The 22,282-nt window shown below is 37.2% G+C and overlaps 1 protein-coding gene across 5 annotated transcripts in view; it reads right to left on the bottom strand.

Annotated features, from left to right (window-relative positions):
• STXBP4 (syntaxin binding protein 4) overlaps window positions 1-22,282 on the bottom strand; it is a 208,306-nt gene that overhangs the window by 153,031 nt on the left and 32,993 nt on the right. For all 5 annotated transcript variants that reach the window (XR_014257649.1, XM_082442221.1, XM_082442223.1 and 2 more), the window contains 4 exons: window positions 17,175-17,281; window positions 16,781-17,000; window positions 15,938-16,016; window positions 2,267-2,361 (listed from right to left, as the gene is read on the bottom strand). Coding sequence is in view for 4 of the 5 variants with exons in the window: in XM_082442221.1 (XP_082298347.1) it covers window positions 2,267-2,361; window positions 15,938-16,016; window positions 16,781-17,000; window positions 17,175-17,281 (501 nt within the window). In the remaining variant the exon portion in view is untranslated. The remainder of the gene's footprint in view (window positions 1-2,266; window positions 2,362-15,937; window positions 16,017-16,780; window positions 17,001-17,174; window positions 17,282-22,282) is intronic.

Here is a 22,282-nt window from a genome sequence, read left to right as displayed (position 1 = left end):
CATACCTACTTATAAGTTTAACAGTGGGATCAAAGGAGACACACAGTATTAGTTCAGTGCTAGAAATTACTTTCCAGTATATCCTGATACAAAAGTGTCTACCTCGACTACTAAAACATGAAAGATTTCATGAAGTCAATGCCCCACAAACATACATCTTGACAGGTAATTTCCTTCATCAAATTCTAACCTCTCTGCCTTTCTTAAAAATTGTACTGTGTTGGCTAATGACTTAATAACCACATAATCAGTCAACATCTTTTCCTTGTGTGAAACCTTTTATATCACCAATTTCCTAGATACTATATGCAATATACTTATAGGCGATAAAGTAAAAAAATATAATTTTATTACATTTTAAATATTTGAACATATTGGCCTTATCTATTACTAAATAGGAAATGTGTTAAAAATGTAATGGACAATAAAGTTGAATTTGTCTACAAAGTAGCAACTAAAATAGAAGGATCTATTTCAAATTAAAGTGATACAGATATTATTACATTAATATGTAACTATTCAAAAAAGTAAGAGTAACTTAGGCAATGTATGGGTGGATAGAAGCTAATATGGATTTTAGAAAAAAATTTTTATTAAGTGAAATTTAGTTTCAAACTCTGAAAACAGAGAATGCTCTACTAAATATAGTCACTAAAAATATTTAGAATAAAAGCAGGGAAGCTGAATTTACACAGAATGTAGGTATCCTTTGCTGTAAAACTGCCATTTTATGTTTCTACAAAAATCAATTTGCTAAGGCTCAAAGGAGGACCAAAAGTGGAATACTCAATATGCAAGCAGCTCATATTTCTCAGAATCAATATAAATTTAGATGATTTTCATATCTCTAAGAAAATTAATCAGATTTTAAAAATATCATGTGCTAGGAAAATTTAAACTGAGTCAAAGAATAAAGACTGCCAGGTAAAGTCATTAGCTGAATAGTTTTCTCCTTATCCAGAGGAATGGTTAGTATTAAATCTTGGATGTTCAGAAATGTATATTACAGCAATATCATTAAAAAACAGTAATTATTCATTTTTAGATATTAATAGATATGTTTTTAAACCTCAAACATTCTATTTTTGGAAAATGTTATTATTAACTGATTGTAAAACTTGCTATTATCCAGAACTTACATTTCAGCCACAAATAAAAAGAAAGTAAAACATAGGGAAAGATACTCAGGATTTCGAAGATATGAAGGAGACATCTCAAGTACCTAATTAATAAGACAATTTTATAAAGCACAAACCAGGTGTTTAAATGGTGGTAGGTACACAGAGATTGTAAGCTTTGACTTACTGATAAAACAAAACACAGAAGATTACAGGATACTGCAAAATAATGTTCAGTGCTACAGATGTGCAAAATATGGCAATATTGGCCTGAACTATAAAAGTTAGCAAGGAGCTGTACAAAGGAGTTGGAATTGAGTCAGAATTTGAACAAAGAGTAAGATTCAAACTGGCACTGAAAAGGGTATTACTATAGGACCATGCAAAGGTCTGAATATGTGAATGAATGGTAATGCATATTTATTCCAGCTATGCATTCTCATACTGTTCCTAAAAGTGTAAAAAATCATTGTCCAGAAAAATTGACAGGAAAGTAGAGGCTGTGAACCTTCAGCACTATATCCATTTTCATATTAAAAAAAAAAAATCACACATTTTTGCTGTCATCTTCCAGGTAGCCTAAGAGGAAAAGTTTTAAAATCCTTTTCTGCTTATAATTTTTCTTTTTTAATCATCTTATGTTTCTTTTATATACAGAAACTCTCAATATAATACTATTTGGTACATTGCTACCATCTTCTTTATATCTAGCAGGCTTCTATTTTGTTCTTTAGGATTTAGTTTCCATTCACTTTTTAAACAATTGAGTAATAGAATATTACTTCCTTGCACTTATTGCCATTACGTATTTGAAGCCTACTACACTTTGTCATAATTTATCCCATGTTTCCTTTGATTCTATATTGTAAAACATCACATTTGTCTCATTCCTACACAGGAGGAAACTGATTAATTTGAAGGCCAATTTAGTTATAAATGGTTTTATTTCTATTTTGTACTACGGAACCACCATGAACTGCCCAAATTAAACATGAATTAAACAGTTTAAACCCAAACTGCCATTCATTTAACTGTAAATCGATAACTCTTCAAGAAACTAATGGCTCCAATCCCTTATCCTCGCAAAGAAGGAGAATACTTCCTTGCTGTTGTTTTATGGAAGAAAAATGAAAATTTCAAGTATTTACCATTTCCAGTTTCTCTACTTTAAGGCGAACAGAGGGATTTAGGGAAATCTTCTTTCCTTGTGGTCCATAATTATCAGTCAACGCAGGGGCAATATCTACGAGACAACAGGGTACACGTTAATTGGAAATTTAATTGGAATAGAACTTCTCATTTGACAGGATGTGTTCTGGGCTCCTGAGGTTCAAAAAGAATTCTGGCTAATCAGTTGGCAGTTTTCACTTTTGTTTTCATGATTTTTTGTTCTTTAAATCTAAAATGTATTATATAAACCAGCTTCACTTAAGCCTTAAAAGACATGATATAAAAAGAGTGGCCAATTATGCATTAAGTCCCACAGAAATATTAATACAACAAACATACATCCCACCACTTACCTTGTCATCACAACGGCTTACTAATTGCAAAATAAAAAGTCTTTTTTTTTTCTTCCAAAATAAGCAAAATCATATTAGAAATTTTAAAAGGTCATGATTTTTCTCTGGCAAAAGTGGTTTTGCTCCATGAGTTCTGGAGGTACTATGGAAAAACTCACAAATGCAAACTGTTTCAAGTTTGCACATAAAGTACGATATAGGCTCAGAACTTCTTGAACTAAAAATCCTATTTCTTATTTTACAGAAGTTATATTCCAAGTAGCATAAATGGATTCTCAAGAGTTGAGTGTCATACACCTCTCACCCATTCTCTAACGCCTTCTCAGTCTACCCTGATTATTTAGACGAGCTCTGTCCTTGTTGCATGAGTAAAAAACAAGTGTCACAAGGGACTAGAACTTGAAAAATTATTTGCCTTAATATGCCGAAGTTTCTCAAACAAATTCCTGCAATTCATGTCAATCCTTATATCTAAATTGTCACCATTCTAAATACACTTTTAAATGGTATTTTACTAGTTCTACACAGAAACAAGAGGAAGAGAAAAAACTTTTTAAAATGTCACATTTTTATGCAGTGTTTTAATTTTTTTTTATTTCTCAGAGCATCTGTCTCTAAGTACAAAATGATTTGCATTCTCTTTCTTAAGAACATAAGAAGAGCATAGGAAAATAAATAGTCTTCCTCTAAACCTTTAACGCTTCCTTAACATTCTATGTAAAATCTTGAATATAGCTTATAGGTGTCAAGATCATGAAAAAAAAATGGTTACTGACTTTTAGCTTTAAATGGAATTCAAACCTAGAGAAAGACTGATTTTAGTATAATAAAATTTTTACAATTTTGACAAAAGCAACAAAGACGCCTTAGTTGCTGTGATACCTAATTGTTGGCCAAGGGCTAAAAATATATTATACATATAAAAATTTTTTCCTCTTAAGAGAAATTTTGTGCCAAACCTAAAGTGTAGCATAAAATATCAGCATGGAGTGAAGTGGTATGGAAGCCCAAATAGCGGGTAAGTCAAACCTTATCTTTCATTTTTAGGGTTTGGACGTGTGAGGCTTGACAATGACTTTCAGCCTGGTGCCTGACCTATCATTAAGGCACAGTAACACAAGGTGGACCCAAGCTAACCTAATTATGATCTCAGACCAAGACTAACCCTGGGTGTGAATTACTCAATTCAAGTGTGTGTGGAAGGCATAGAGAGAAGACAAAAGAGAGGGAGGGATAGGGACGCACACCAAGGCGTGGGTTCTCACTTATGTGTTCCTACATCTAAGCATAAAAATTTGCTATGTGCAACAGTGGAAATAACAGAAGATTAACTCTTATTTATGCTTACTTTTAGCCAGGCATTGCACTAAGTACTTTATATATATAGGCTCATTTAATCTTTACAATAACCACAGTGACACAGGTGTTATTATTTCCAACCCAAGAATGATGAGACTAAGGCCCAAAAGGGTAAAGAAACTAGCCCAAGATCAGACAACTAGTAGGTGACCATGTTAGGATTCTAATCTCTTATGACCCCTGAAGACAATTTCTTAAATGTGTCAATATCTTTCATCATCAGTTTTCTCATCTGTAAAGTAGGAAGAATAAAACAGATCACCTTACAGGAATTGTAAAGCTAAATTAAAAATCATAGAAAACTACTATGAAAACTATAAAGTAGTGTTAATAGTAACACAGACACATAGAGATTAAATAGGAGATTTAATGTAAACTTATACTAACCCCCCATTTAACAATATGCAATCACGGCTTAACAAAATCTCACTTTCTTCTAACCAAACTTCCCCTAAATCTTTACCTTTGAGCCAAAACCTTAGGAGGATGTGGACATAAATCCAGCATGCTTTGTTTTTTTTTTTTTTTTTTTTTTTTTTTTTTTTTTTTTTTTTTTTTTTTTTTTTTTTGATTTTTTCCCCCTTAGTTTTATTTTTTTTTTTTTTTTTTTTTTTTTTTTTTTTTTTTTTTTTTTTAACATCTTTATTGAAGTATAATTGCCTTACAATGGTGTGTTAGCTTCTGCTTTATAACAAAGTGAATCAGTTATACATATACAATATGTTCCCATTTCTCTTCCCTCTTGCATCTCCCTCCCTCCCACCCTCCCCATCCCATCCCTCTAGATGGTCACAAAGCACCGAGCTGATCTCCCTGTGCTATGCGGCTGCTTCCCACTAGTTATCTATTTTACATTTGGTAGTGTATATATGTCCATGACACTCTCTTACCCTGTCACATCTCACCCCACCCCCTCCCCATATCCTCAAGTCCATTCTCTAGTAGGTCTGTGTCTTTATTCCCGTCTTGCCACTAGGTTCTTCATGGCCTTTTTTTTTTTTTTTTTTTTTTTTTTTTTTTTTTCCTCTTTTTTTTTTTTTTTTTCCCCTTAGATTCCGTATATATGTGTTAGCATACTGTATTTGTTTTTCTCTTTCTGACTTACTTCACTCTGTATGACAGACTCTAACTCCATCCACCTCATTACAAATACCTCCATTTCATTTCTTTTTATGGCTGAGTAATATTCCATTGTATATATGTGCCACATCTTCTTTATCCATTCATCTGTCGATGGACATTTAGATTGCTTCCATGTCCTGGCTATTGTAAATAGAGCTGCAATGAACATTTTGGTACATGACTCTTTTTGACCTATGGTTTTCTCAGGGTATATGCCCAGTAGTGGGATTGCTGGGTCGTATGGTAGTTCTATTTGTAGTTTTTTAAGGAACCTCCATACTGTTCTCCATAGTGGCTGTATCAATTTACATTCCCACCAACAGTGCAAGAGTGTTCCCTTTCCTCCACACCCTCTCCAGCATTTATTGTTTCTAGATTTTTTGATGATGGCCATTCTGACCGGAGTGAGATGATATCTCATTGTAGTTTTGATTTGCATTTCTCTAATGATTAATGATGTTGAGCATTCTTTCATGTGTCTGTAGGCCATCTGTATATCTTCTTTGGAGAAATGTCTATTTAGGTCTTCGGCCCATTTTTGGATTGGGTTGTTCGTTTTTTTGTTATTGAGCTGCATGAGCTGCTTGTAAATCTTGGAGATTAATCCTTTGTCAGTTGCTTCATTTGCAAATATTTTCTCCCATTCTGATGGTTGTCTTTTGGTCTTGTTTATGGTTTCCTTTGCTGTGCAAAAGCTTTTAAGTTTCATTAGGTCCCATTTGTTTATTTGTGTTCTTATTTCCATTTCTCTGGGAGCTGGGTCAAAAAGAATCTTGCTGTGATGTATGTCATAGAGTGTTCTGCCTATGTTTTCCTCTAAGAGTTTGATAGTGTCTGCCCTTACACTTAGGTCTTTAATCCATTTTGAGTTTATTTTTGTGCATGGTGTCAGGGAGTGTTCTATTTTCATACTTTTACATGTACCTGTCCAATTTTCCCAGCACCACTTATTGAAGAGGCTGTCTTTTCTCCACTGTATATGCTTGCCTCCTTTATCAAAAATAAGGTGCCCATATGTGTGTGGGTTTATCTCTGGGCTTTCTATCCTGTTCCATTGATCTATATTTCTGTTTTTGTGCCAGTACCAAACTGTCTTGATTACTGAAGCTTTGTAATATAGTCTGAAGTCAGGGAGCCTGATTCCCCCAGCTCCATTTTTCGTTCTCAAGATTGCTTTGGCTATTCGGGGTCTTTTGTGTTTCCATACAAATTGTGAAATTTTTTGTTCTAGTTCTGTGAAAAATGCCAGTGGTAGTTTGATAGGGATTGCATTGAATCTGTAGATTGCTTTGGGTAGTAGAGTCATTTTCACAATGTTGATTCTTCCAATCCAGGAACATGGTATATCTCTCCATCTATTTGTATCATCTTTAATTTCTTTCATCAGTGTCTTATAATTTTCTGCATACAGGTCTTTTGTCTCCTTAGGTAGGTTTATTCCTAGATATTTTATTCTTTTTGTTGCAATGGTAAATGGGAGTGTTTTCTTAATTTCACTTTCAGATTTTTCGTCATTAGTGTATAGAAATGCAAGAGATTTCTGTGCATTAATTTTGTATCCTGCTACTTTACCAAATTCATTGATTAGCTCTAGGAGTTTTCTGGTAGCATCTTTAGGATTCTCTATGTATAGTATCATGTCATCTGCAAATAGTGACAGCTTTACTTCTTCTTTTCCGATTTGGATTCCTTTTATTTCTTTGTCTTCTCTGATTGCTGTGGCTAACACTTCCAAAACTATGTTGAATAATAGTGGTGAGAGTGGGCAACCTTGTCTTGTTCCTGATCTTAGTGGAAATGGTTTCAGTTTTTCACCATTGAGGACAATGTTGGCTGTGGGTTTGTCATATATGGCCTTTATTATGTTGAGGAAAGTTCCCTCTATGCCTACTTTCTGCAGGGCTTTTATCATAAATGGGTGTTGAATTTTGTCGAAAGCTTTCTCTGCATCTATTGAGATGATCATATGGTTTTTCTCCTTCAGTTTGTTAATATGATGTATCACATTGATTGATTTGCGTATATTGAAGAATCCTTGCATTCCTGGGATAAACCCCACTTGATCATGGTGTATGATCCTTTTAATGTGCTGTTGGATTCTGTTTGCTAGTATTTTGTTGAGGATTTTTGCATCTATGTTCATCAGTGATATTGGCCTGTAGTTTTCTTTCTTTGTGACATCTTTGTCTGGTTTTGGTATCAGGGTGATGGTGGCCTCGTAGAATGAGTTTGGGAGTGTTCCTCCCTCTGCAATATTTTGGAAGAGTTTGAGAAGGATAGGTGTTAGCTCTTCTCTAAATGTTTGATAGAATTCACCTGTGAAGCCATCTGGTCCTGGGCTTTTGTTTGTTGGAAGGTTTTTAATCACAGTTTCAATTTCAGTGCTTGTGATTGGTCTGTTCATATTTTCTATTTCTTCCTGGTTCAGTCTCGGCAGTTTGTGCCTTTCTAAGAATCTGTCCATTTCTTCCAGGTTGTCCATTTTATTGGCATAGAGTTGCTTGTAGTAATCTCTCATGATCTTTTGTATTTCTGCAGTGTCAGTGGTTACTTCTCCTTTTTCATTTCTAATTCTATTGATCTGAGTCTTCTCCCTTTTTCTCTTGATGAGTCTGGCTAATGGTTTATCAATTTTGTTTATCTTCTCAAAGAACCAGCTTTTAGTTTCATTGATTTTCGCTATTGTTTCCTTCATTTCTTTTTCATTTATTTCTGACCTGATCTTTATAATTTCTTTCCTTCTGCTGGCTTTGGGGTTTTTTTGTTCTTCTTTCTCTAATTGCTTTAGGTGCAAGGTTAGGTTGTTTATTCGAGATGTTTCCTGTTTCTTGAGGTAGGCTTGTATTGCTATAAACTTCCCTCTTAGCACTGCTTTTGCTGCGTCCCATAGGTTTTGGGTCGTCGTATCTCCATTGTCATTTGTTTCTAGGTATTTTTTGATTTCCCCTTTGATTTCTTCAGTGATCACTTCGTTATTAAGTAATGTATTGTGTAGCCTCCATGTGTTTGTATTTTTTACAGGTCTTTTCCTGTAATTGATATCTAGTCTCATAGCGTTGTGGTCGGAAAAGATACTTGATACGATTTCAATTTTCTTAAATTTACCAAGGCTTGATTTGTGACCCAAGATATGATCTATCCTGGAGAATGTTCCATGAGCACTTGAGAAAAATGTGTATTCTGTTGTTTTTGGATGGAATGTCCTATAAATATCAATTAAGTCAATCTTGTTTAATGTATCATTTAAAGCTTGTGTTTCCTTATTTATTTTCATTTTGGATGATCTGTCCATTGGTGAGAGTGGGGTGTTATAGTCCCCTACTATGATTGTGTTGCTGTCGATTTCCCCTTTTATGGCTGTTAGTATTTGCCTTATGTATTGAGGTGCTCCTATGTTGGGTGCATAAATATTTACAATTGTTATACCTTCCTCTTGGATCGATCCCTTGATCATTATATAGTGTCCTTCTTTGTCTCTTGTAATAGTCTTTATTTTAAAGTCTATTTTGTCTGATATGAGAATTGCTACTCCAGCTTTCTTTTGATTTCCATTTGCATGGAATATCTTTTTCCATCCCCTCACTTTCAGTCTATATGTGTCTCTAGGTCTGAAGTGGGTCTCTTGTAGACAGCATATAGATGGGTCTTGTTTTTGTATCCATTCAGCCAGCCTGTGTCTTTTGGTGGGAGCATTTAATCCATTTACATTCAAGGTAATTATCGATATGTATGTTCCTATTCCCATTTTCTTAAATGTTTTGGGTTTGTTATTGTAGGTGTTTTCCTTCTCTTGTGTTTCTTGCCTAGAGAAGTTCCTTTAGCATTTGTTGTAAAGCTGGTTTGGTGGTGCTGAACTCTCTCAGCTTTTGCTTGTCTGTAAAGGTTTTAATTTCTCCATCGAATCTGAATGAGATCCTTGCTGGGTAGTGTAATCTTGGTTGCAGGTTTTTCTCCTTCATCACTTTAAGTATATCCTGCCACTCCCTTCTGGCTTGCAGAGTTTCTGCTGAAAGATCAGATGTTAACCTTATGGGGATTCCCTTGTGTGTTATTTGTTTTTTTTCCCTTGCTGCCTTTAATATGTTTTCCTTATATTTAATTTTTGACAGTTTGATTAATATGTGTCTTGGTGTGTTTCTCCTTGGGTTTATCCTGTATGGGACTCTCTGTGCTTCCAGGACTTGATTAACTATTTCCTTTCCCATATTAGGGAAGTTTTCAACTATAATCTCTTCAAATATCTTCTCAGTCCCTTTCTTTTTCTCTTCTTCTTCTGGGACCCCTATAATTCGAATGTTGGCACGTTTAATGTTGTCCCAGAGGTCTCTGAGACTGTCCTCAGTTCTTTTCATTCTTTTTTCTTTATCCTGCTCTGCAGTAGTTATTTCCACCATTTTATCTTCCAGGTCACTTATCCTTTCTTCTGCCTCAGTTATTCTGCTATTGATCCCATCTAGAGTATTTTTAATTTCATTTATTGTGGTTTTCATCATTGCTTGGTTCCTCTTTAGTTCTTCTACGTCCTTGTTAAATGTTTCTTGCATTTTGTCTATTCTATTTCCAAGATTTTGGATCATCCTTACTATCATTATTCTGAATTCTTTTTCAGGTAGACTGCCTATTTCCTCTTCATTTGTTAGGTCTGGTGTGTTTTGACCCTGCTCCTTCATCTGCTGTGTGTTTTTCTGTCGTCTCATTTTGCTTATCTTACTGTGTTTGGGGTCTCCTTTTCACAGGCTGCAGGTTCGTAGTTCCTGTTGTTTTTGGTATCTGTCCCCAGTGGCTAAGGTTGGTTCAGTGGGTTGTGTAGGCTTCCTGGTGGAGGGAACTAGTGCCTGAGCTCTGGTGGATGAGGTTGGCTCTTGTCTTTCTGGTGGGCACGTCCACGTCTGGTGGTGTATTTTGGGGTGTCTGTGGCCTTATTATGATTTTAGGCAGCCTCTCTGCTAATGGATGGGGCTGTGTTCCTGTCTTGCTAGTTGTTTGGCATATGGTGTCCAGCACTGTAGCTTGTTGGTCGTTGAGTGAAGCTGGGTCTTGATGTTGAGATAGAGATCTCTGAGAGATTTTTGCCGTTTGGTATTACGTGAAGCTGGGAGGTCTCTTGTGGACCAGTGTCCTGAAGTTGGCTCTCCCACCTCAGAGGCACGGCCCTGATGCCTGGCTGGAGCACCAAGAGCCTTTCGTCCACACGGCTCAGAGTAAAAGGGAGAAAAAATAGAAAGAAAGACAGAAAGAAAGAAAGAGGCTATAATATAGTGAAGTAAAATAAAGCTATTGTAAAGCAAAGCTATACAGACAAAATCGCACCCAGAAGCATATACATATACACTCACAAATAAAGGAAAAGGGGAAAAATTAATATATCCTGCTCCCAAAGTCCACCTCCTGAATTTGGGATGATTCGTTGTCTATTCAGGTATTCACCAGCTGCAGGCCCATCAAGTTGTCTGTGGAGTTTTAATCCGCTGCTTCTAAGGTTGCTGGGAGAGATTTCCCCTTATCTTCCCTGTTCGCACAGTTCCTGGGGTTCAGCTTTGGATTTGGACCCGCCTCTGCGTGTAGGTCGCCTGAGGGCGTCTATTCCCCGCACAGACAGGACGGGGTTAAAGGAGCAGCTGCTTCGGGGGCTCTGGCTCCCTCAGGCCGCGGGGAGGGAGGTGTACAGAGGAGGCGGGGTGAGCCTGCGGCGGCCGAGGCCGGCGTGACGTTGCACCAGCCTGAGGGGGGCAGTGCGTTCTCCCGGGGAACTTGTCCCCGGATCACGGGACCCTGGCAGTGGCGGGCTGCACAGGCTCCCGGGAGGGGCGATGTGGAGAGTGACTTGTGCTCACACACAGGCTTTTTTGAGGCGGCAGCAGCAGCCCCAGCGTCTCACGCCCGTCTCTGGGGTCCGTGCTGATCGCCGCGGCTCACGCCTTTCTCTGGAGTTCGTTTAGGCGGCACTCTGAATCCCCTCTCCTTGCGCGCCGCGAAACAAAGAGGCAAGAAAAAGTCTCTTGCCTCTTCGGCAGCTGCAGACTTTTTCCCGGTCTCCCTCCCAGCCAGCTGTGGTGCGCTACCCCTTCAGGCTGTGTTCACGCCCCCAGCCCCAGTCCTCTCCCTGCGATCCAACCGAAACCGAAACCCGAGCCTCAGCTCCCAGCCCCGCCCGCCCCGGCGGGGGAGCAGACAAGCCTCTCGGGCTGGTGAGTGCTGCTCCGCGCCGAGCCTCTGTGCGGGAGTCTCTCCGTTTTTATCCTCTGTGCCCCTGTTGCTGTGGGGTCTGCGGTGATCGCCGCGGCTCGCGCCCTTCTCTGGAGTTCGTTTAGGCGGCGCTCTGAATCCCCTCTCCTTGCGCGCCGCGAAATAAAGAGGCAAGAAAAAGTCTCTTGCCTCTTCGGCAGCTGCAGACTTTTTCCCGGTCTCCCTCCCAGCCCGCTGTTGTGCGCTAATCCCTTCAGGCTGTGTTCACGCTGCCAGCCTCAGTCCTCTCCCTGCGATCCGACCGAAGCCGAGCCTCAGCTCCCAGCCCCGCCCGCCCCGGCGGGTGAGCAGACAAGCCTCTCGGGCTGGAGAGTGCTGCTCGGCGCCGAGCCTCTGTGCGGGAATCTCTCCGTTTTTCCCTCTGCGCCCCTGTTGCTGTGGGATCCGCGCTGGTAGCTGCGGCTCGCGCCCGTCTCTGAAGTTCGTTTAGGCAGCGCTCTGAATCCCCTCTCCTCGCGCACCAGGAAACAAAGAGGGAAGAAAAAGTCTCTTGCCTCTTCGGCAGTTGCAGACTTTTTCCCCGGACTCCCTCTTGGCTAGCTGTGGTGCACTAACGCCTTCAGGCTGTGTTCACGCCGCCAACCCCAGTCCTCTCCCTGCGATCCGACCGAAGCCCGAGCCTCAGCTCCCAGCCCCGCCCGCCCCGGCGGGCGAGCAGACAAGCCTCTCGGGCTGGAGAGTGCTGCTCGGCGCCGAGCCTCCGTGCGGGAACCTCTCCGCTTTGCCCTCCGCACCCCTGTGGCTGCGCTCTCCTCCGTGGCTCCGAAGCTTCCCCCCTCTGCCACCCGCAGTCTCCGCCCGCGAAGGGGCTTCCTAGTGCGTGGAAATCTTTCCTCCTTCACGGCTCCCTCCCACTAGTGCAGGTGCCGTCCCTATTCTTTTGTCTCTGTTATTTCTTTTTTCTTTTGCCCTACCCAAGTACGGGGGGAGTTTCTTGCCTTTTTGGAGGTCGGACGTTTTCTGCCAGCGTTCAGTGGGTGTTCTGTAGGAGCAGTTCCACGTGTAGATGTATTTCTACTGTATCTGTGGGAAGGAAGGTGATCTCCGCGTCTTACTCTTCCGCCATCTTCCCGAGGACCCCCCCCCAGCATGCTTTGTTAATTCAACGTAGCTTGACCTGAAAAGCTCCCCCACAGACAGTTTTCCTCATTTGCCGGTGTCCTCTCTCACTTTCAGCCTTGGGGTCTTTATTTGCTCCTCTCTGGGGGAGGGGGGTGAGAATTTTCAAAGTATGGCTTATTATTCCCTTGGATCTTCCCTTTCTATTCCTCTTTTTAGGAGCAGAAGAAAGGAAATGTTTTATAAGGGTAGGATCAATACCATTTAGTTAATACCATGAACCCTCACCATGGATATTTTTCCTCATCACTAGTTTTCAGTTTTAAAAGCCTTATTGCAGGAGAATTAAGGCTTGTGTGGTGGTAAAGTTAATGATCGTATTTTTTCACGTAGTAATTCTTTACTGATTTCCTTAGGAATGTCTTTCGCATGTTTTTAGCTCACTCACAAACTCACGCATTATTCAGCGTATGGCAGTAGTAAACAACTCTGGATTCTGAAATAAGAAATTTATATAACAGAATAGTTTCAAAAAACATACTCAAGTATAATGTGGATTTTAAACATTCTAACCAGTTTTACACTTTGGAATGCTTTTGAGATGAGAACAGGGGTAGACTTGCCTCATTAAGTTTATTTTTGTTGAGGTTAACATTAAAAGTCGTTTATATTTTTTAATAAATACCAGCTGGCTGAAGGAGTCTAGATGTGTTGGTTAAGGATCTAATTTGGGAACAATCTATAATTAACTACTTATAACAGACAAATCACAAGGTATGTAAGTTACCCAGAGATAATTTAGAGTTGACTTTGCTTTTTTATTCTCCCCAGAAACATCTGGCCTACTACATTTATGTGGAAGAAAATGGTACTGAGTCAATTCCATTTCTACTCTAGAAAAATGTTCCATTTTAATTGCATTTTAATATTTACATACAGTTAACTCACTCAAATATGTTTTTCACTAAATTATTTTTCTATTACAAAATCTAGCATCATTTCTTATAGTCACTGATGTAAATTTACCTCAGTTTGTTCATTACTACAGGATCTCCTTGCTCTAATCACATTTGCCTCCTAGGGTCACCTGACATGTAGCTTGTCATTACTTCTTTGCATTTGATGATGATGCCTCCTTCACTTAGGATGATCTGTTACCTTCATCCATCTGTTGATGTTTATCACTTCTTTCAAGATCCGGATGATGTCTGACTTTTGCCAAGAAATTTCTCTCTATTGATTTCTGCATATTTTGTGACAAATTCTTTACTATGTACTAGCTTCTGGGGTAGAGGGGGAGGATGCAAAATTGAATTAAAGGACAGAAGCTTTCACTTCTGCTCTAAAAAACATGTCCTGGAATATTATCTGAGCTATACTCTAAACTTCAGTTTCCGTAATATTAATAATAATGACAGCAAAATGTACTGAGCATATTCTATGCACCAATTACAAAGTGCTTGACATACATAATCTTGTTTAATACTCATAACAACCCCATGAGGAAACTATTTCAATATAATAAGCTAATTCAGCCAATAAGTTGGGAGCAAAGATCTGAATCTCTAAGTTTGCATTCAGAACCTGGTGATTAACCACTGTGTTTTCCCTATATCACACTCAGGTGACTTACTACTTCTTCCCTTAATCTACTTTGCTCATGTCTTTACACATCTTGTGCAAATGTGTTATTTGTCCATAAGACATACACTTCTTAGAGTACCAAAACCACCCACCCCCTGCTCTAGTCAACACAGAACACTGCAAATAGTCGAGTATTTATTCAATAAAATAATCACACACGCACACACATAAATAAACACACACATATATGTGCTTTCTAATCTGAATAATGAAGGTTTTTAATCCCATATTTTATTTCACAATATACTATTAAGTATCTCATGGAAAAAAATCCCAGTTCCTTCATACTTCCTACCGAACTATGACGCACATGACATACTCAGTAAATACTTACTGAGTAAATAAATTGGCTAAAAGAGGCATTAAGTAGTTTAATTGCTTTCAAAATTAAAAACAAGTTACATAAATGCCTCCTCACCATCGTTTGCTTCTTTCATCTATCTTCTTTTTCTCACATGGGTTCCCAGTTTAAAATAAAAACAATATATCAAGAGAATGAAAATTAATTATGTAAAGTAAATAATACTGATAAAGTTTCTAAGGGTCAACAAATCCCACTAAGTGAAAAGGCATACAATTGATGGCTAAAGATTGTTCCTAACCCACTGGTAAATATTGCTCCAAATCAGAGAAACTACTATGGAATTCACTATAAATTCCTGTTAAGTATAGGAGCTATGTGCTATGGTCTGAATGTTTGTGTCTACCCGAAATTCATACGTTGAAATCTTAACCCTCAACATCATGGTATTAGGAGTTGGGGCCTTTGGGAGGTGCTTAGAGCATGAAGGTGGAGCCCTCACGAATGGGATTAGTGTTATTACAAAAGAGGCCCCACAGTGCTCCCTAGACCTTTCCACCATGTGAGGACACAATAAGAAGTCTGCAACCACAAGGAAGCTCTCACCCAGACCATGCTGGCACCATGATCCTGGACTTCCAGCCTCCAGAACTGTGAGAAATGTTTGTTATTTATAAGCCACCCATTCTGTGGTATTTTGTTATAGTAACCCACACAGACTAAGACAATAGTGTCTTAATAATTTCTTAATAATTTCTTAATAATTTCTACTAACTCTTCCTTATTTTGCAGTTTTGATTTACACAATGCTATTAAAAATTAAAGTATACGAGTAACAATTTGCTTTATAATTTAGACATGTAATTAACTCTTCCTTTCAATAAGTATAGTTTTGTTTGTTTGTTTGTTTGTTTTTATTGTTGTTCCCTTTACATTTTGGAGATAATTTAAGGGAAGGAATTTTTTCTTGATATTTGAGCCTACAAACACTTTACAGATTGATAAAAATCCTTTTTTTATGGGTAGCTTACACAATTAATCCTTTACTGTTTTGAAAAGTCAATAAATCATTTCATGCTAATTAAGAACCAGTAATATTGAATTCACAATACTGATGTTCTTTCTAATTTATATCTATATAATCTCTTCCAAGAAAAACAAAACATACTTCTTTTCTTAAGCTATGCTCCCTTCTATAATTTCTCTGAAAGGTGCATTTAATATACCTCGCGAGGATTTCACTAAAAGGGCAAGGCAGCCTAATCTTGAGTTATAGAAGAGTTTTCATTATTTGGTTTCAACAGTTCATTGATTATTACAGCTTCATAGACACTGCGATGATAATGCATCTTTTAAAATCTCAACCCTTTGTTCAGGAAAATTTCCAATAAAAGTCATAATCTAACAGGGACCACCGCACAATGGATTCATTTTGCTCTTTTATTCAATGAAGGAAAAAGGCATAATGCACCCTTCTTTAAAGTCTTTTAAGTCACATTACGTACTCCTCATTGAGAGAGTAATTGAAAAAAATAACAGGAAAGAGGAATTAAATGTGCATTTACCTGTATTAGGCATATCTGTAGGGCTGTTGTCTGAAGAAGTAATTGGAATCTGTTCTGTTTTCTTGTATCCAGTTTTTATCTATGAAAGAAAATGAGGAACCTGAAATGTCATTTTCTAAAGTAGGTCAAAAACCAGACGAGAAGCTCACATTAACATAAAAAGAATGATTAAAGAGATTAAAGCAATAGTCCCCCAAATATAAAACCTTTAAAATTTTGGTATATTCATCTTCAAACAAAGCAATTCAGAATGAAAGTAACAACTGCTTTCAGCTCTACCATATCCAAGGACAACAAAATATAAGGCTATGCACTGTGTCTCTGAAAAGGTATTATAACCCCAAATGAGAAAGTATAAAGGGCTAAGAGAAAATCTTAAACTCTGTATCTGATTAGCATGGACCTGAAACTGAAGTTACCTTTGATGAGTTTTATTGCACTGACTAAAAGCCTACCTGATTTTCAAGTTTGTTTTATAGAGTATATACTCTATTTTATAACTCATTATTTATGGCACTGTAGCAATTAGTAATTACAGTCATTCCCTTAGAGACTATCTGAAAATAAATATAACATTCCATATCATAGTTTTGAGTGATATCTAGGCATACCTTTGTGATGCCATTCCTGATCATGATTTTCTGGACAAAGAATATATTGACTTGAAAAATTGTATTTATTGACAGCATAGCATAAAAATCTTAAACAAAGAAAAGATCTTTCAAGGAAATACCAATTTGTTAATAAACTATATTACCAAAATTATAATTCTATATGTATATGACAAACATAATGACACATAGGGGATTTGTGGACTACATAAATAGAGAAATTTAAGATTACCTGATTTATCGTAAAAGAAGGTGAAATGGCATCTGTAGATTTGGGAGTGGATGAGGTCTTTGGAATTAGTATTTCAGAGGGAGAAGAAAGAAGACTAAATTTTGAGGCTTGAGGTCCATATTCTCCTGTAGCTTGTAAAAGGGATGAACACGATGGATTTTCTAAATGACTGCTGTGAGATTTCTGTCTTATGAATGCTATCTCCCAAGCAGATTCTGACCTAGCATTAAAAAGAAATCACTTTATGGATATAGTACAATTGAATTCTAAGATAATGTTTCATATATTATCAAAAAATACTTCTTCTGGGTCTAAAGTACTAGGACAACTTAAATTTCTATTTTTAGGGAGACATGCTAAATGACTCATTCTATCTTACAGATAGAATAGTTACCTCAGCTTGGCTCTGGTAATTATGCTTTTTGCTTCTTCAAATGATACACCAATCATAGACTCCTTGTTTATTGAGACAAGTTGATCTCCTGGCTTCAAACGTCCATCCTAACAAAAATAGTAACATTTGTAAAGAAACTGATTAAGGTGTTTCTTAAAAAATTAATTGATGCAATTAAAGCAAAGCACAGTTTTAGTAAAGAATGACTTAAAGAAAAGAGTAAAAAGAAAATTTTAGACAAAGAACCTCAACAGCAAAATGTTTTGATTAAAGTCTGGTTTGGTAATATAGATGAATGAAATGGAAATGTTCACGTACTCCTTGAATAAACTCTCAGGCTAAGGAATCCTGAATATATGAAGACATAGTCTGGTACACTAGGAAAGAGGCCTGTTTTAAAAGGTCAGTTGTATGAGACAAACACAGCTCTGAATGTGATAAAGTAGGCTAAATAATTCTGGTATATTTCAGAATATAAGCCTCATTCACTTCAGTTTCTGGGCATTCCTTTATCTTTCATCCCACCAAACACTGAGTTATTCCACAGTTAGAATTTTTAAAAATTCAGTCAAGGATCTTAATTATACTGATTCTACCCACATTTCTGTTCATGGTGAAACATCTTCTTCACTGGATCTGCTGTCCCTCCTGTGACTCAGGCCCAGTTGGTTGGACAGGTAGCTTTATTTACATCCTACTAATAACGACCAATTCTAATTGGCTGCCTGGCATTGTCTTTGTCAAGTCCTGGCTCTGCCTATAACTAGCCTAACTGAGTAAGACAAAGCACAAAAGTTACAAAATTTAATGTACATGTTAGGCAAGTTTTCTCAGTCTTCATTTGCCTTTTCTTTTAATTCAAACTGGAAAAGAAGAATGAGCTCTCTTCATTTTCAGCTCTTAAGATGCTTCTCCATTTATCATTAGTACAAACACAGAAAGCATTATTTCTATAACTAGGGAAGAAGCTTATATGGTTAAAAAGCATTTTCACCCTTGATGGTATTTAAGTAAATTCCACAAATTCAAGGAAAGATCTTTTAAAAAGTCTTATCTACTATGTATAAAATAAGTTTTAATTAATAGGACTAACCAGGGAAAAGAGATGGTGAAGATAAGGGGATGGAAGGAGGTAAAGAAGAAACGTATTACCATCAAGGAGGTAGCAGGGTAAAGACACAGAGATGAGAAGCAACATATAGTGTGCAGGGGACTATAGCCATCCACACAGTGCTCAATTAAAAAGTGTGAGCCAGAAATCATGAGAAATGAGGATGGGGAAGTAGGAAGAGTTCAGGTATCTGCAGGCCTTTGACCCCAAGCTATCCCTGGGATAGCTTCTGCACTTACTGTTTTTGTTTTCATACTGTAAACATTACCTAAGTATTATTTCCCACACTTCCTTGATGAAAAGAATCAACTGGAGTTATAAAAAAGGTCCATGTTATGAGACCCCTCTGTTTGAAAGTCTGATACAATATTGATATATCCCTGAATAACTGATCTTTGGTCTGAACTGCATTATATGTAAAAAACGTATATAATATATAATAATGGTGATTTACGGTTACTTTACTTTTAAATAACAATACTTTTTTTAAAAAAAGACCTTTACTATTATCTCTCACACTGAATACTGAGTATACAGGAAAGCAAAATAAATATAAAATATTTATCAAGAATTTTTATGGGAACATGTTATTTCAAATACTGTGTAATGAAAGATATTATAATCTAAATGCATAATGATCCTATGACCCTTCTGAAATATAAACATAAAAAAATCCAAAAAGGCAATTTGATTTTTAAATATATAAAATTTGAAAACTAATTTGGATTTTATAGGTATGTGATTAAACATAATTAGCAAAGTCAGAGAACACACAATTGCTATATTCACAGGTGATTTTTTTTCTCCTTCCATTTGATAGATGTATGGGGAATAAAACACAATAGTAATGCTGGAAAAGGCTAAGCAATATGGAGAAAGTATCTACCATATGGATCCTACATGTCCAGTAAAATGAAAGAACTGATTTTGTAAGATTTTATAAACACAGTTCTGTATTACCTGGGCCCAAGTCTTATGACAGACTTTGGTTACATATGCATTTAAATCAATTATACTCAGACTATACTTAGAAACTTAGGTACAAGAGCTTGCAATTTAATATGCTAAATATTAGTTTGAGGATAAGTCATTCCCTCAGGTTAAAGTGAAATGGTAACAAACAAAAACATCCTTTTTGCCACATGCAAAACGATAAGGCTAATAAAAGTTAAGGAAGAACAAAATTCTGGAGAGTGCTTATTTCCGGGGGGGAGGGTGGGGAATGCAATGGGGTGGGGGGAAAACATATAGGAAGCCTTAATAGTAAAATTTTCTACTTCACAAGTCAAATGGTGAACTCTAAGTGGATTCATAGGCGTTTGTTTCATTATTATTCTTCATAAGTTAGATATATGTTCCGATATCCTTTTGTATGCATAAAATATTATATTATTAAAAAGAAAAGAAATTTTCCAGCCCATCAAAATAAAAAGAAAGCTCATGACATTTGCCTCAACAATGTTCCTAACCAGATGAATTTTATTTTGGTTCTATATTCCAAAACTGGCATTGGAAGTAAGGGCCAAATAGAGGTTCTTAAAATCTAATTTTAAAATAAATAAATAAATAAAATTAAATAAATGTCATTGTTAAATCCAGCTCTAGACCATTTGGGATCTGCAAAAAAATTCCTCATTAGAATCAGCTTAATAAGGTAGATTATAACTGAAATTTAATGACTATTCTACTATTGATTTATGTCCCAAAGCCTGGAAATAATTTGAGGAAAGAAAGGGAAAAATGAAGAAAGCCCTGCTTCATTGGAGCAAAGCATTTAAAGGACACTGACAAGGGAAAAAAGGTTCTTTTAGAATTGGGGTGGTGGACAGTAAATATTAGGTTATTTTGTTTTAATCTAAATATTCTTGGTATTAAACTGCCTTTTATTGAACTTCCTTGAAAAGGGAAAATTCTATAGTGAGGACTATAAGCCAGATGGCACCTCTTCTAGTTGGGCAGCAGTCTTCAGAGGCAGTGGACTGATGAGGAAAAAAGAGCACGAGGTGTGGCAACCAGATAGATTTGAATTCAAATTTGAGCTCCACAACCTGCTAGCTAGATGTTCATAAACAATGAGAGAAAGCGAAGGAAGGGGATAGGGAAGGTGCACAATCTCATCTACAGGGAACACGGAACTAAATTCTAAATTGTCGGAGACAGCTCCTCTATCCATGTATCTTATAGAAACCACAGTTGGTTGACAGCATTACGGAGAAAAAGCCTTCAGAAAACAGAAGCCTCCCACATTCGCCTCTTGGGCCGCACAGTATTAGCCATACAGAGGAAAAAGTTCTCAGTAAGGCAATTTAACACATATTAAAGTACACCCATGTACTGAAGTAGCATTTTCCAGGAAGACAAGAGTCAGAGAAGAGAAGAAGAAGAAAGTCTCTGACTGTGGTTTCTGGTGTTTATATATATTTTCGTTTCTAAAACGTACTCACAGCAGTTTTTTTTTTTTTTCCTTTGCCTCCTAGAATAAGATCTTAGCTGATCATGTGAATTTCTGAACCTGTTTAAAAGTCAGAACCTGCAAACTAAAACAAAGCTATTTCTGTAAAAGTCTGGCATTCAAAGCCAGTGAATTCTGCCCCAGCTGGATTAATGTGTCTGTGAAGACAGTAACTTCAGAGAGGCCTCTTCCACACTGTCTAGATTCTGATTCAGCACTTACTGAGCAACTACACAACACAACAGGCAAGGTGCCAAGCACTTTCACACACCTAACTTCAGTCTGAATTCTTTCACATTGACATTTATAAAGATGTTGAAATAATAATGTATTCCTGAACACTTGAATACTTCCATTAAAAGCTGCCAACACTGTCCATTTCAGATTATAATGACCATTACAGTTTTCTAAATAATGTGTTACCATAACCATGTATACAGCTTGATTCTAACTCGTTACTCCTAAATATTAAGGGATGCTCCTACAAGCCTTTGGACTCCTTTCCCATACTTTCATAAAGGATGAAAGTCAATGGAGGTATCACTTTTTTAATACCAGTTATTAACGTGAATTTAGGCAATTTGTTTAATCTCCATGAGACTCATTTTTTTAGCTGTGAGGTGGGGATAAGTACCTATTGCACAAGGTTGCTGTGATAAATAACGTATATAAAATCCTAGCACATTGTAGGTGTTAAATTGAAGTGAGTTGAATCAGAATCCCATATCTGTTGCAGGCAATTTTTACAGTAATAGCAAATTTAATCCTCCCACTCCTCAAATTAAGAACCCTTTATGACTGCCCACTGGTGGGAAAAGTTGAAACTCCTGAACTTCCCAAACCTAGCACAACAAACCAGCTGCAACCTACTTTTTCTAGCCTCATCATCTACCTTCCCTCCTCAGCATATAAATTCTGCATTCTATTCTCAGAAAATGTTCTTCAAACCAGCCACGGTCTTTCAAACTTTAATGCACTTACACATATTAATTCCTATCTAGAATGCCACAACACACCTTGCCACTTCTCTGTCTGATGAACTCTCATTTAAACTTCACAACCAAATTCAAACATTATTTCTGCTGTAAGTTTTCTCCATCTCCCTAGATTTACTTAATTGTCCCCTTCTCTTCGCTCCAAAAGCACTTTTACTTATCTATATTATTGCACTTACTCTGTACTGTCCTTATTTGTTTACATATCTTTTTTTTTTCCATTGGAGTATATTAATTCAGCAACTCCCAAATTAGCAGCATTGATTCTTTCAGTTGACCAGAACTATGTCCTTTTCATGGTTATATCTCTGAGCATAGTGCCAGGTATACAATAGGTCCACAATAAATGAATAAGGCCCAGGAAACACTTTGAGGAAATTAAGGTGGCTCTAACACAAATAATAATGGCAAAGGAGAAAAGTGAGTGACATCTTAAAGTGAACCCTCTTGGCTGCTACTGCTTTTGCTCCCACCAATGGATTGGTTTCTTTACACCCTGCCATCCAGAGGCTTTTGTCCTAGCTAGCCAAAAATCCTTGGTCCCAGTTCC

Source organism: Balaenoptera physalus, assembly GCF_965194825.1.
Source record: "Balaenoptera physalus genome assembly, chromosome: 20".
In the NCBI taxonomy this organism is placed as follows: domain Eukaryota; kingdom Metazoa; phylum Chordata; class Mammalia; order Artiodactyla; family Balaenopteridae; genus Balaenoptera; species Balaenoptera physalus.
Note: the sequence above shows the minus strand (reverse complement) of the source record. Positions and strands in the feature narration are given on the sequence as shown.